General features: G+C 46.0%; 1 protein-coding gene across 5 annotated transcripts in view; it reads left to right on the top strand.

Moving 5' to 3' along the window:
- LOC137412113 (E3 ubiquitin-protein ligase CBL-B-B) overlaps positions 1-15,368 on the top strand; it is a 130,515-nt gene that overhangs the window by 82,600 nt on the left and 32,547 nt on the right. For 3 of the 5 annotated variants that reach the window (XM_068097364.2, XM_068097362.2, XM_068097363.2), the window contains 2 exons: positions 13,438-13,602; positions 13,710-14,105. The exons of the other annotated variants lie outside the window; for them this stretch is intronic. In XM_068097364.2, coding sequence (XP_067953465.2) covers positions 13,438-13,602; positions 13,710-14,105 — 561 coding nt within the window. The remainder of the gene's footprint in view (positions 1-13,437; positions 13,603-13,709; positions 14,106-15,368) is intronic. 5 annotated transcript variants of the gene reach the window in all.

Raw genomic sequence — 15,368 nt, 5'->3', positions numbered from 1 at the left:
CCATCCAACTGGCATGGTGAGAATTGAAATCACCACCTATGAGGAAGAGAGAGTTGGGATGGGTAGATAGAAGTTTGTCCATATTATCAGACAGCGAGATGTAGATGGAGTCATCACTGTTTGGTAGACGGTACAACACACATATGAACAAAAGGTGGGAGCGAAGGGGAAGCCGTAGCCAAAGGTATTCCTGGGAGTGAGGTGGAGAGAGGGCAGTGCAGGGCGAGTGAGGAAGAGAGTTTTTTATAATGATAGCAACCCCACCTCCAGGACGAGGCTCAGGTCTATCATACCGGAGGAGGGAGTAACCTGGGAGAGATACCAAGGAATCAGAGACATCATGAATGAGGAAAGTTTCTGTTAAGCAGATCACGTCTGGTTTGTCAGAAGCAACCTGTATGGAGAGATCAGTCAAGTTTGAGCGAAGGCCCCGGATGTTTGAGGTCAATACCGTTAATGAAGAGGAAGGGGGAGCTTCGGATACAGAACAGGGGGGGGGGGGGGGGAGGGGTAGGGTAAGATGTGGAAGAGGAGGAAGTGATAGGGAGAGCTGTTGAAGGTGTGTCAGAGATTTCAGAATAGCTTGGAGAAAGGGAAGAATGGGGCGGACAAAAGGTTTGATGGTGATTGGGTGAGGCACAGTGAGGTGTTATTTGAGGAGGGGGAAGAGCGAGGCAGAAGGTTGGGGGAGATGAAGGCGAAAGTTGGAAGGGGGAAGAAGCGGGGAGGACGCTTTGAGGAGGAGGGGTGAGAGGGGAGTCTAGGAGGGGAGGAGCGAGGGAGAGTCTCGGAGGGGAGGGGTGTGGGGGGAGTTTAGGAGGGAAGGGGCAAGGGGGAAGATTTGAAAGGGATGGGTGATGGGGAAGATTTGGAGGGGAGGGGCAAGGGGGAAGATTTGAAAGAGATGGGTGATGGGGAAGATTTGGAGGGGAGGGGCAAGGGGGTAGATTTGGAGGGGAGGGGTGATGGGGAAGTTTTGGAGCTGAGGGGTGATGGGGAAGTTTTGGAGGGAAGGGGTGATGGGGAAGATTTGGAGGGGAGGGGCAAGGGGGAAGATTTGAAAGGGATGGGTGATGGGGAAGATTTGGAGGGGAGGGGCAAGAGGGAATATTTGAAAGAGATGGGTGATGGGGAATATTTGGAGGGGAGGGGCAAGGGGGTAGATTTGAAGGGGAGGGGTGATGGGGAAGTTTTGGAGGGGAGGGGTGATTGGGAAGTTTTGGAGGGGAGGGGTGATTGGGAAGTTTTGGAGGGGAGGGGTGATGGGGAAGATTTGGAGGGGAGGGGTGAGATCGGATTTTAGAAAGTGTTCGATTAATGGAAAATGAACGTTTATTGCAAAATGAGTTTCTTGTGACCTTCGAGTCAAAAATACGTTTGAGGACGCTGAAGGAGGGTGGAGTGCAGGAGAGTTTCGGGAATGTAGAAAAGAGGAACTGTAAGAGATGGAATTTTTTTTTGGAATGAATAGATTTGGTGAGCAAGTCGAAAGCATCCTTTTATAGAAGAAGAAGAAGAAGAAAAAGGTGTTATAATATACGACAGAATACAGTTCTTCAGGGGAAAGTTTAAACATTTTTAAATTAAGCAGTGAAAACTCTGGGGAAATGGAAAATGGAAATGGGGTGAAACACGTGATCGAAGAACGAACGAACAAATAAGAACAACGAATAAACGAATAAGAACAGAGAAGGAAATATATATATATATATATATTTTTTTTTTGAGTAGAGATTTTAAACAAGGAAGTATGGGGTGAAAGACTGGGACAAAAACGGAGAACGAAAGTAATTGCAGCACAATCGACGGACCGCTGAGAGAAAAACAAAGCCTCAAGGTCGGACACGGTAGCCTACTCGGCCTCAAAATACGCGTCACGAATTAACCGACGATTTTGTATACATGTATGAAAAATTAACACCGAGAATCTTACTAAACACACACTATAGGTACACACCGAAAGATAGATACAGTTTCGACAAAAACACAATTGTGAAAAATTACTTAACTTCGAAAGCGTGAGCGCGTGGACAGCTTCGAAAAGACGTGACCTCGCCGATAACCGCCGTGATAGGCCTCCAACCTGTGGTTTTCCAGACTTTTTTCCCAGACCCTTTAATATATTAAACTGAAACTTCATACATGGCTTTATTAAGACTAGGGCATGCCCGTACTATATCTATATCTAAAATTATATCCCCCCCTCTATTTACATGAAATGGTTTGGTCCATGAAATGTTTTGGTCCATTCGCAACGCCAAAGCGAACGGCGAACGCTTTACATGAAATGGTTTGGTGCATGAAATGTTTTGGTCCATTCGCAACGCCAAAGCGAACGGCGAACGGCTTGCGAGTACAGTGACAATCCCCCCGGGGTTTTAATTAGTTTTAAAACATCGTTTAACGCCAACATAGCGCCAACATAGTTTGCCGACGGGAAATAAATGAATACGCTCTCAAATGTGCCATCCGAGGCAGAGTGTGTTCGCCACGTTCGGCACACGCGATAGCTCGCTGCTCTCTGATTGGTTGAATCGTTTTTTGGACATAGCTCGGTAAGTAATTGTCCGATTAATATGAAACCTTGAAAAGGCACATCCTCGGGTCCCCAGCAATATACCTGGCAAGTTTAAAGTATATCGGACCCGTGGTTGTCGAGAAACAGCGGTCACAGACAAACGTACAAACAAACAAACACACAGAGATTACTGGAATTATAGATAGATAACTTACAGAAAAAGTTTGAGTTTTGGGGCATTTCGCCAATTTTTCACAGAGTTATGCCGTTTTTGGACCTGAACGATATCACATTATACAATATACATGGGTCAGTTGTCCAGACTTTGCCCCTTACCCTTTAACATATTGAACTGAAACTTTGTGCATGGCTTTATCATACTAAAATACGCAATTTCACGTATGTTTGTCTGTCTGATGATTTTTGACCGCGACGACATTCTGTCGTTACTTATCCAATCTCAACCAAACTTGACAGGATGACTAAGGGTTACACAATGAAGGTTGTAGCGCATTCATTTGCCCCCCTCCCCAACGGGGTTTTCTCCCGCGAGAGGGTTTCCCCCGCCATTGCCGTCAATGGGGTTGCATGTTGAGGTGTATATCCATGTTAAGTTAGCTTTATCATGGCGTTTTTCCAAGGCCACTTCAAATAACAAAACTAACGATAATAAAATAATATTAATGTTATTACAAAACAATATTAATACCAATAATATCCCACCTCCCCAAGGTGTTTTTCCTCCTTTGACAAACGTTGTCAACGTTTATAAATGGCTTATCATGGCGTTTCCGTGGGAGCAACGGCGCAACGGCCTCTACCAGAAGTAAAAATATTATAAACCATCAAACACATATGATTAGCTTTTTAAACAGTTGCTAATGCTGTATGTAACACTAAATAAAGAAATTTGGAGAAATCCCGACATCCGTCAGGTAAGTTTTACTTACAGAACTGAGCGAAGATCTACTGTACTCTATATACCCCCACAAGGGTTGGGTAAATAACATGACCTTTCCTGTCACTAATGTGGCGTTTTTCATAGCGAACCTTTGAAACTCGTTCCTGCTGTTTAACATGAAACTGAAAGGGACTAAGTCCGGGTTGTGCTCATTTGCCAAGCAGCTAGCTAGCGCTTGCCATGCCAGCCGTTCCTTAACGGTTTTGAATGGAGTGCTTGCTCGAATGCTTAAACCACTTGGCGATCTCTCCACAAGAAACTTGGTAAATGAACACACACCCAATGTTCTTGAGACCCGACCATAGATCGACTGTAATCTATATACCCCAAAGAGGAATGACCCTTCCTGCCACTGCCGTAGTGAGCGGGTGTACTACTTATGATAAATTCCAGAAACTGCAACTTATTCTCCAGCTTTGCATACTTAAAACAATTTGTCCGACTGTATATGGCGCACATTTACTGAGTGCTTGGAACAAGAACATTCCTTGGGGACCAGTAGGGAACATGTATTGCAAAACAATTCTTCCTCATGTTTATTTTGCATCTTGACTCATGTCGGTGCTAATCATTTGCATCCATTCAGTCTAGACAGGCCATGTGTCCATCGTTGTTGAAGCTTTGAACACAGCCAATTTAACTACAGTTGCAGACAGCAGGATAGCTAAGTGCACTATTATACCAAATTAGCTTGGATTATCTGAAAGCATGGGGAATTTCATGAAATTTGACAGACACATTAAATCAAAACACTGGCACCAAACCATTAATGCTGCCGAAAACAAGTGAACAGTCGGCAATTTAAAAAATGTTTCACTCTGTATTAAAAGGTTGAACAAAATAAATTTAGAGAGCTTTGGATTCTACAGCATGTAGGAGACCCAGGAGTGAAGAGGAGGTGCCTGCCTATAAGGGAGGGCAATGGGCAAAGGCCTTGTTGCAAGCACTGATAACTTTAGACTGACAATTCAAAGGAAAGACTTGACACAACGGTGGATACCCAGTCTGCTGCTGGAATTGGAGGCTGGCTTTGATTGTATTTCTGCTCAGAAGAGGTCACGACTGATGTTGAGACCCTCAAGTTCAAGAGTTGTAACCTGTTCCAACAGTTGATCAAGGAAATAGATATGCAAGTTTATTAGTCGATCCTTTTGGAGACGCAGAGCGAGAATGTGAGATTTACCTTGATTGAAAGACACATTCTATATTGGGCCAGTGTCAAATATTGTCCATGTCAGTAGACATGAGCAGTTGCTGCCGGTCTGTCTTGGGGATGGGTTATCATGCATATGGAGTTTTCAATGGAAGGGACGAAAATCCGTCCTGGGAAAAAATTTCTGAAACAGGATGGAGAAAATTAATTCAATAATATATACATGTAGTGGACAAGCCTGGTGTTGGCTTTGCGATCAGGGTGCCGGCTTGGGATCCTAGGATCCTGGGTTCGAATCCCGGTCGATCGCTGAATTAACACCAGGGGGGTTGACTCAGCCTGTCATCCTTCCGAGGTCGGCCAATTGAGTACCAGCTTGCTGGGATGAATGATCCCGGTGTGTACCCCGGTTTAGCATAGGTACACCGTATCCCTGCGCATCGTAAGAGCGTGACCAAGGGTTGGCGTCAGGAAGGGCATCTGGCCGTAAAAACATTGCCTCAAACAGGGAACAATGATTGTCATGGGGCCCGCAAGGCTAACCCCCGCTCTAGCGGGGAAAATGGCCTTAAAACGATCATTCATTCATATTCATATATACATGTAGTGGACAAAAAAAAATGGAAACACCAATGTAAAGTTGCTTAATAGGACATTGGGACACCACGTATGGCCTGTATGCGCCATGGCATAGAGTCCACCAGCATCTGGAATTCTGCAGGCTGGATGTGGCACCATTCTTCCACTAGACTGTCAATCAACTCGCACCTGTTTGATGGAGGTGGCAAATGCTGTGTCAGGCGTCGTTCCAGAATATCTCATAAATGCTCCATTGGGTTCAGATCTGGTGACAGAGAAGGCCATGACGTATGGATAGCATCAGTGTCATGCTCATCAAACCAATGGGCGACCACACTTGCCCTGTGGATGGGGGCATTGGGGAGGAGGGGTCTCCTCTTGCAGCCATTCTAGTGGCTGCTATAATTATAGGCAACCAGCCATGTGCAGCATTTTTATACCTGACCCAAAGCATGCTGGGATGTTATTTCCTTAACACCTGTGCCAGACCTGTGTGGAAGCCGTTTCTTGGTGTCCCTCATTTACTCAGGTGTCTCCATTTTTTGTCCACTACCTGTGTATATATATATATATATATATATATGTATGTATGTATGTATGTATATGTATATATATATATATATATATATATATATATATATATATATATATATATATATATATATATATATATATATATATATATATATATATATATATATATTGTTGCGGTTTTAGAACCCACACTTGTGTAAATATGACATTATTAAAAGGTTAAAGGTAGCACCCCTAGTTAGGCCACCATAGGACTTCAGTTATTTCATTAATATGTGTTTTAGATAAGGCCGTGTTTCCAATAGTTGAATCTGCGTTGTGTCGATCAAATAAGAGTAGGTCCCCAATCTGTTCATTTTGCAACCTCCCTCTCCAAGCGACGCCATTATGCATCCTCCAGTCTGCCCATGGCCCCTCCCAATTGTCACGCGCCTCTGCCAGCAGCGTTCGCAGCCTCGCTGGGCTTCCGTCCAGACGCCGCCGTAAGGCCCGAGAAAGGAGGCGGAGCGCCAAGAAGAAGGTGTGGCCACGTCATCCAGTCGTCAAAGGCGTGGCCGGTAAGCCCTCACCAGCCAACCAGGGCTGAGGTGACATCGCCGACGGGCGTGGTTTTCGAGCTCGCGGAGTGATTGCTGGTCGAGTTATATAAGCGAGCGCAAAGCCCTTTCACAGGACTACTTCTCTTGTTGGAGGCGCGCGCGTTGTAACAGGACTTACGCGGAGAAGGACTAATGCGCTTGACTGTCGTGATTACAAAGAACCCCTATTGGAAGTGCGCATTACAGGACTGATGGGCGAGAGCGCATTGAGAAGAACCTTATGAGATATACGGCACGCTGATAAAGGAGGACTTTGGAGAGAGGGCATTTGGCACAAGTGTGCACATATTACGTACGCAGGACACCAGCTTCCCCCCCCGTTATATATAAACTGTCCGAACGCGTTCCAAGATACGCGGAGCTGCCTGCCGGGTTTCGCCGCTGGACCGGAGCCTGGACCCCATCGCCGGACCCTCTACCTGTTCCATCTACCATCTACAATCCCTGTGTGAGTGTGTACGTTTGTCTGGGGTATTAAGAGTAAGACTGTTTCAGACTGCCCTGTGTTCTGCTTCTTCCTCTTCCTATCCTGTACATTTTTTTCGTTTCCTCTTCTTTCTGTATATTTGTAATAAATTGCCTTGTTCTTTCTTGGTTTCCTCTTATCCGATCGCATCCGTCCTTTCTCTCATTGGGTAAACGTGGCACGATCGCAACCGCTTAGAATCGGGTTTAGTCATTTGTTAATAGCTCAGATCGCGGATTGCTATCCGCTCGGCAGTTTCCATCATATCCATGGTTTGAGCGGGAGTTATTCCCTCGTTTCCGGCCGGTGTTAGTAATTAGGTAGTAGTGAACCCCTAGGCCTAACAAACCCTCCCTAATGCCGCGCCGGGAAGGACGTTATAACCCCCAGGACTCGGGTCGGCCAGATAAAAAGACAAGGGGATTAACCCCCCTTGATAAGGGGAGAGCCGACGTCCGAGATCTGCAACAATATATATATATATATCCATATTATAAAACGGGAGTGTCTGTCCATCCGTCTGTCCGTCCCCAAACTACTCCCTCAGTTTTGGGTCTAGCCCGGCCAAACCTTCTGTGGAACATTTTGGGGTCCCAGCAGATGTTATAAGGAAGTAGGGGGTTTCATAAATTCCTCAATAAAATTATGATTTTGAAATTAACTCGATACAGAGCTGCCCCGAATCAGGAAGTGAACAGATGACGACAATGGGCTGGTTTGATAATATCTCAATACCATCGTGATTTAACACATTATTTTGTTGTAGTATTAACCTATGATTGGAATGATGCTGTTTGGAATGAAAATGGAGATATTGAATTTAAATATGTGTTGCCCAGTAAACTCGGACACACAAATTCACTCGGGGTTACTCAACTGGAATAATTTTACTGTAGAGTCGCAAAAGGAAACTTTGGAATTTTAATCAGAACTTCACAAAACAAAGTCACCATCAAACTGTGGTACAGGTAAGGTAAAAGCGGTAGTGGCCTTAAAGCAAAGGAAAGGAACACATTCCTTAGTACATATTTCAGGTGGTGCTTTTTGGTATAGTTAAGCCAGCACCATTTAAAGAAAGAAAACATTTCTTTACAAAAACATCCTTTGCCTTGTTTCATTTCACCTACAATCATGTGATCCCAATCCTTTTACTAACTTGTTCACCATTAACTAGTGGGTTTATAACACTAATTATTATGGGGGAAATTTCGATTTACTTACGAACACATGTTTTATTTACTCTCAAACCAACACTATCCCCTCCGGAATTCTCCCCCTGGAACATTCCAGAACATTCACTGAACCGCTAAATCCAAAACCATCTGTCCATTAAATGCAAACAGATCGTCAAACATTTCCTCAATAAAACACGACACCATGCTGCCTTTATACTCGTGTTTTTTTAAACAAATATTACAAGTACTAGTGGGGTCACCCATGGGAATCCCACGGGCATGGATGTGTGACACATTTCGACATATTGAGTTACATGCTGCACCTGCACATTCAGTTTTACAAAATGGTTACCGGCAATTTATCAGATCCACAAATGATGTAATCTACACAATTTATTTACTTCTGATAAAATGTGAATGCATGTGCGTGCACATGGGAAATACAGTTTGAAATGTGTAATTACATCTCATGTAAAATTCGACTTCAAGAGCTCAAATCCTCTCCCTCCCACGTCACGCACACTGCACTGGGGAGTGGGTCACACACGGTGGGGAGTGGGTCACACACGGGGAGTGGGTCACACACGGTGGGGAGTGGGTCACACACGGTTAGGAGTGGGTCACACACGGTTAGGAGTGGGTCAGTGTCACACACGGTTAGGAGTGGGTCACACACGGTGGGGAATGGGTCACACACGGTGGGGAGTGGGTCACACACGGTGGGGAGTGGGTCACACACGGTGGGGAGTGGGTCACACACGGTGGGGAGTGGGTCACACACGGTGGGGAGTGGGTCACACACGGTGGGGAGTGGGTCACGCACGGTGGGGAGTGGGTCACGCACGGTGGGGAGTGGGTCACGCACGGTGGGGAGTGGGTCACGCACGGTGGGGAGTGGGTCACGCACGGTGGGGAGTGGGTCACGCACGGTGGGGAGTGGGTCACGCACGGTGGGGAGTGGGTCACGCACGGTGGGGAGTGGGTCACGCACGGTGGGGAGTGGGTCACGCACGGTGGGGAGTGGGTCACGCACGGTGGGGAGTGGGTCACGCACGGTGGGGAGTGGGTCACGCACGGTGGGGAGTGGGTCACGCACGGTGGGGAGTGGGTCACGCACGGTGGGGAGTGGGTCACGCACGGTGGGGAGTGGGTCACGCACGGTGGGGAGTGGGTCACGCACGGTGGGGAGTGGGTCACGCACGGTGGGGAGTGGGTCACGCACGGTGGGGAGTGGGTCACGCACGGTGGGGAGTGGGTCACGCACGGTGGGGAGTGGGTCACGCACGGTGGGGAGTGGGTCACGCACGGTGGGGAGTGGGTCACACACGGTGGGGAGTGGGTCACACACGGTGGGGAGTGGGTCACACACGGTGGGGAGTGGGTCACACACGGTGGGGAGTGGGTCACACACGGTGGGGAGTGGGTCACACACGGTGGGGAGTGGGTCACACACGGTGGGGAGTGGGTCACACACGGTGGGGAGTGGGTCACACACGGTGGGGAGTGGGTCACACACGGTGGGGAGTGGGTCACACACGGTGGGGAGTGGGTCACACACGGTGGGGAGTGGGTCACACACGGTGGGGAGTGGGTCACACACGGTGGGGAGTGGGTCACACACGGTGGGGAGTGGGTCACACACTCGGGGAGTGGGTCACACACTGGGGGAGAGTGGGGGTCACTTTACTCCTCCCCCCCCTCATTCCTTTCCAACTCCTCTCCCCCTCCCCCAGTCTCCTCTCCCTCTCCCCCAGTCTCCTCTCCCCTCACCCATTCTCCTCTTCCCCTCCCCCAGTTTCCTCTCCCTTTCCCCCAGTCTCCTCTCCCTTTCCCCCAGTCTCCTCTCCCTTTCCCCCAGTCTCCTCTCCCTTTCCCCCAGTCTCCTCTCCCTCTTGCCCAGTCTCCTCTCCCTCTCCCCCAGTCTCCTCTCCCCTCACCCATTCTCCTCTTCCCCTCCCCCATTCTCCTCTTCCCCTCCCCCAGTTTCCTCTCCCTTTCCCCCAGTCTCCTCTCCCTTTCCCCCAGTCTCCTCTCCCTTTCCCCCAGTCTCCTCTCCCTTTCCCCCAGTCTCCTCTCCCTTTCCCCCAGTCTCCTCTCCCTTTCCCCCAGTCTCCTCTCCCCGTCCCTCAGTCTCCTCTCACCCCTCACTCCGGTAGTTGTTCCAATCGTGCAGGTACAGCAAATATTAGAGGTAATTGAACTTTTCTCTTGGAGCAACACTGTGTAAATCCGCCTCTTGTCCTGTTCATTCATTAGTGAAATGTTTGGCAGAACAGTACACACATGGTGACGTCTTCGGACTTGGACCACAATGATGATCTTCAACAATATTATCCAATACTTTTCATTACAGCTGCTCTTGTATTTGTTTGCTGAGCACACATTACCTTCCAATGCCTTTGTTGCTCAGCATCCCGTGCAAGTCTGTGTTAACGTTCATTGGCGGTCTCGTTCTGTTCCCTCATAATTTTATTCATTTTGTAGATAGCATTTACAAACGCGAGTGGCGACACGTAAACGATGCTCCGCCCTTCTCTCCACGTGCAGAGTACCTAATTGCAACTTTTTATTGTGACTACGTCGAAAGAATGAAACATTCCGACTATATAAAGAATAGAGCTCAAATGGAAAAGTCCCTGGGAAAAAAGTCTTTTAGACGGTGTATAAGAACATTACATTGCACCTTTCTGTCCCATGAAAACCAAAGTTACTCTTTTCGTTACAGCATACAAAATGCCATTTTTTAAATTAAAGATTTCAAATAAACTTATTTAAAGTGTACGTGCATATAGCTTATAAAATAAGAACGAAAAAATATCTCTCGACAATTTCCCGTCTGTTTATTTATTTATTTTACATCTGTGAATTACATGTCCATGCACAAGTGAAATGAAGTTTGTTTATTAATCCTGGATGTGAACACGATGCAGCCTTGAAAACTCCTGCGAAAACAAAAAATATATATTATTAAAGATTTCACGATTTTATTTCCTTAAGCTATTAAACTCATCTTGTTTGGGTGGTCTATAAGTATAATCACTCCGAACGAAACAGGCAGTTTCCTTTGCTTGAGGTGTAATCAAAATATACCTTTGTTTCTTCAAAAAGTAATTTATGATCGAAGACGTGTTGATTCAGTCTTAAAATGCACATCAGAGGCCGATCGTAGGCCAATGGAGCCATGACTCTTCTTCATTTTTAAACTTGAAAGTATCGAAAACTTTTCGCTTTACAAAGTAAAAATAGATTAAATCCAAACATTATCAATAAATATTGTATTCCATAGTTAGTTTACATTATTATGTACATTTTTGAAGTACTGTATTGTTTAATTCCATGGTTGGAAAAGAATTGACTCGCTTTAAACAAACTGTATATACACCCCAGGAATATGTAAATATATAATTTGACTTTGATTTGATCCCGAACTTCAGTATTCACTCGCTGTACTTTTACTAAGTAATAATATAAATAACGAAGTCCTGGGAACGTTCTCTCTTCTCATTCTCCTCTCTCTTTCCCCTCTCTCCTTTCTGTCGCTCATTCCCCTCTCTCATTCTCTTCTCTCATTCCCCTCTCTCCTTCCCCTTGCACACATAACAGTCAACACATTCAAAATGGCGGTTGGAATACATGTCGCCGATTTTCTCAACTTTAGCTGAAACTGAGACTTCAACCATCCCAGCGACTGTGATGGTGAATTAGAGTCGAGATAAAGCCGTGTGGGAGACTCAATGAATGGCCTTTATGTTACAGGCCTTTGAAAATGCATTTCGTTCTATAAACGGGAACTTTCATCGAATTCTATTCCCGTTTTTTGCAACCGAGTCTAAAACCATGTTAGCGACTATGAAAAATGAAATGAGATATCGAATTAGAGTTTAAATAAAACTGTGTGAGAGAGTACGAAACTGTGGGCCCAACATAAGAGGCCTCAAAGCTATGCGAGGAAACAGCATTTTGGATATTTGTTTTTGAAGCCCCTCCCAGACTCGGTAGAGCCACACCCCTGGACAGACTCACAGAATCACCTACGGAGAATATTATTTAGATATTTGCCACAGGATGGCAGCTTCATGCAGACTTTTCATAAAGTCATGGCCACCTCAATCTTTCCCAGCCTGAAACGCCGCACCCCCCTCAGCCTCCGTCAGTTCCACTCCCCAAGAGGCATGGCTAACTCTAACTCCAAAGGGTTACTTACATTTTACCATTACATTTTACCACCCGGTTACTTATGAATGAGGAAATGACGTGAGGGTTTCTACTTTCTAACCGTGACATTCGCGGATTCGCCATTGACTGGGGACAGAAACATTCAGACTGGGTACGTTTTTTTCTGTAAGTCCTTCACAACCCTGCTGTCGATGTCTGATGTTCGACTGAAGGTGCCATAGGAATGTGGAATTTATTGGTTTGTTTACCATTCGCCGTTTTTTACCTAAGTCATTCACGAACCGGCTGTCCATGTCTGACGTTTGACTGAAGGTGGCACAGGAATGTGGAATTTATTGGTTCCATGGTTTAGCATTCACCGTTTCTGCATTTTTTGTTGGCTTTTGGCTTCCCACCCGTGCATGGCATGGGTACCTTGCTAGTATACATATATGCACATGCACATGCACCTACCTGACACATCTGTTTTGCACTGGTGATACAAAAGAGCAGAATATATGGATTGCAGCATCCTAGATAAAATGGCAGAGTCTGGGCAGGTCAGGATATGTCATTGGCCAACTCTTGGTGGTGAGGTGGACAACTACTTCAGGGTTATTTGTTGTGGATTGTCGTGATAAAACTCATACCATCCCTGCATCATCAAGCCCATCAGCTGCTCATGGAGAAGTTGTGAACCAGGTGTTTACTTTCAATATTTGCACATAACCCTGGTTGGCAGATTGCAACACCCTGAGAGCAGAGCTTTTTGAAATACGAGTTCAGAAAGCCGATGGGGTCAAGTGAAAACTATTCTCTTAATATTCCACCAAATGGTTGAATTTACAGCCTTATTGCACCATGAAAGCAAACGAGTGACACCACCTTGATTGAAATTGATAATTTTATTTGAGGCTGACAATAACAATAATTCTAAATGCCAGAATAATAAATAAATCAACCATAAGTAACCATTACTCACTATGCTACGTACCAGTAGGGGGTAGCTTAAGGGAAAGAGGAAATAAATAAGATCTAGTTAGTAGGGGAGGGAGTGGGTGTAAGAATTTAAAACAAGACCAGTCAGGCTTTTTGGAACGGTGCCGAGTATGGAGTGAGCATGCTTTATATTTATTACTGCTTCTAATCGTCATGTGTTTTCCCCCAGTTAACAAGCACAAATACACCCTTCACCTCTTCCATGCCTTTTTTATCATCTTATTGGCACTCGGTTGTCATATTATTTGTAGAAACACCCTAACAAACTTTATACCTCCCACACCCTCTTTGTTTGCAGTCAGAGCAGACGGTCTCCCCTGTAGGTTCCCCACCATCTTCCCCACACCTTATTCAGCGGTTAATACACACATGTGAACCAGGCCTTCCTCCTGTACCACCTCGGCTGGACCTTGCAACGCGATCTGCTTCCCCTCCGAATCCCAGCCCTAACAACTCTCCTAAGGCAAGGACGAAATATCTTAAGAGACATTACTTAGCAAGTGGAGGTGGATTTGGTGTCGGTTAAGTTCTCAATGATATAGAGCGAGTGATCTTTGTCCCCATCTACAGCTCGGCCGTAAACCGCTACCACTGCCACCACCTCCATCAAGCCAACGGGAGCTTCCACCCCTTCCATCCGAGGCTCGGCCATGTCTCACCTCTCGGAAGCCTCTTCCAATCACTCCCGAAAGCCCCTTGCCACGGGATTATCCTGGACGCCCACTTTCTGTCCAACCCCCTGACACACTTGACTTGCGGCCATGTTCCCGCGGCCTCACCCCTGTATCTCGGCCTTCACCTCGCAGCCCCAGCCCGTTTACAGAAATTCCAAGAGCTACGGTCAATGCAACTGACACTGGATGGAGTGCAGACCCCATCCTCCTTGAGGCCTGTTCTCCATCCGGTCCTTCACGACCTGTCCCCGAGATGCCAAGGAGACCTTGCCCGAGTGTTGGTATTCACAGGGTGAGGGAGAATTTTGATTGTTGCCATTTATTTTTTAATTATGACTGATTAATTCTGTATGGTATCAGTCACACCGCCTTTTCATAGGCAGCAGCATTTTAGTGCTTGCATCACATGTTGACGTGATCAGCAGGGCAAGCAAAGTTTACTTCATACCTGATAGTTATGAGTGAGCCATCTCTGTTTTAAATTTAATATCATCCATGTCCTTTTGCAGTTGTGTCATAATTATTATTATGAATCGAGCATCAATTCGAGATAACTTTATTGAAATAAGAATATTACGTCCATGGAGTAGGGAGCAGTCGCTAGATAAGGCCTTAACCACCATATGTATTTGCATACATTCTTCTCACTTTTAAAACGTGTTGTGTACAAAACGTGTTGTGTACACAAAGTATGTGTACAAGAATAATGCGTCCTTGGTATCACCACAAGGGGCGTGGCATTGTCCAATTTAGATGATAGTTAGATGTAAGGTGTGTCGTCCCTTCTACTCCTTTATGTTGGAGGGAAGGACAGCACGTTTCATTGCCACAGAGATGGAGAAGGCGCCTCTCAGCTGTCCGTCAGCACATGGAAGACAAACACGTCTTCGGTTGGAGTTAGTGGGGGATTTGGGAGGAGACTTTCTCAGGCCTACGGCTTTTATTAGTAGAACTTCCGGCTCGGTGATTTGTTCCGCTGTACCCCCGGGGTGAGAGACCCCATATGTGGTGTGTACTGCATCTGTCAACGTGTAGAGACGTAGTGATTGGTCCAGTGCCATCAGTCAGTGAGAAGGTGAGCTGTCGGTTCATTCATAAGCAGCTGCAGTTTGGCTCTCCTTGGAGCTTAGCTTCCTCCAGTGTGCTTGGTAATCACTTTGATTGTGATTACAGTTACCAGGTGGTTGCAGTTCACATGACAATATATAATAACAGTTTAGGTATGTGTCTGTCTGTATGTGTGACTTATACATTTGACGGATGACTCTGAGAAGACTCATGAAGTAAGAACTAGAATGGCACTCGGTAGAGCGCATACCTCCGCCAGGCTGAACAGTTTGTTTTGTATTCCAATGATAGGCCGGATCTGGATTCGGACCTGTACCAAAATCTAATCAGCTTGTTCTTGTCACCTAACCAACACGTTCACTTAGTTTAGTCATAGGTCATCCATAAAAAATTTCATTTCATGTTATATATCGCTTTTCACCCGATCCCTCAATCGTGAAGAATCACTTAAAGATTAAATAATTCTCGTATTCAAATCCATATTCAG

This window comes from Myxine glutinosa, chromosome 7, assembly GCF_964187855.1.
Source record: "Myxine glutinosa chromosome 7, kmMyxGlut1.1, whole genome shotgun sequence".
Lineage (NCBI taxonomy): Eukaryota > Metazoa > Chordata > Myxini > Myxiniformes > Myxinidae > Myxine > Myxine glutinosa.
Note: the sequence above shows the minus strand (reverse complement) of the source record. Positions and strands in the feature narration are given on the sequence as shown.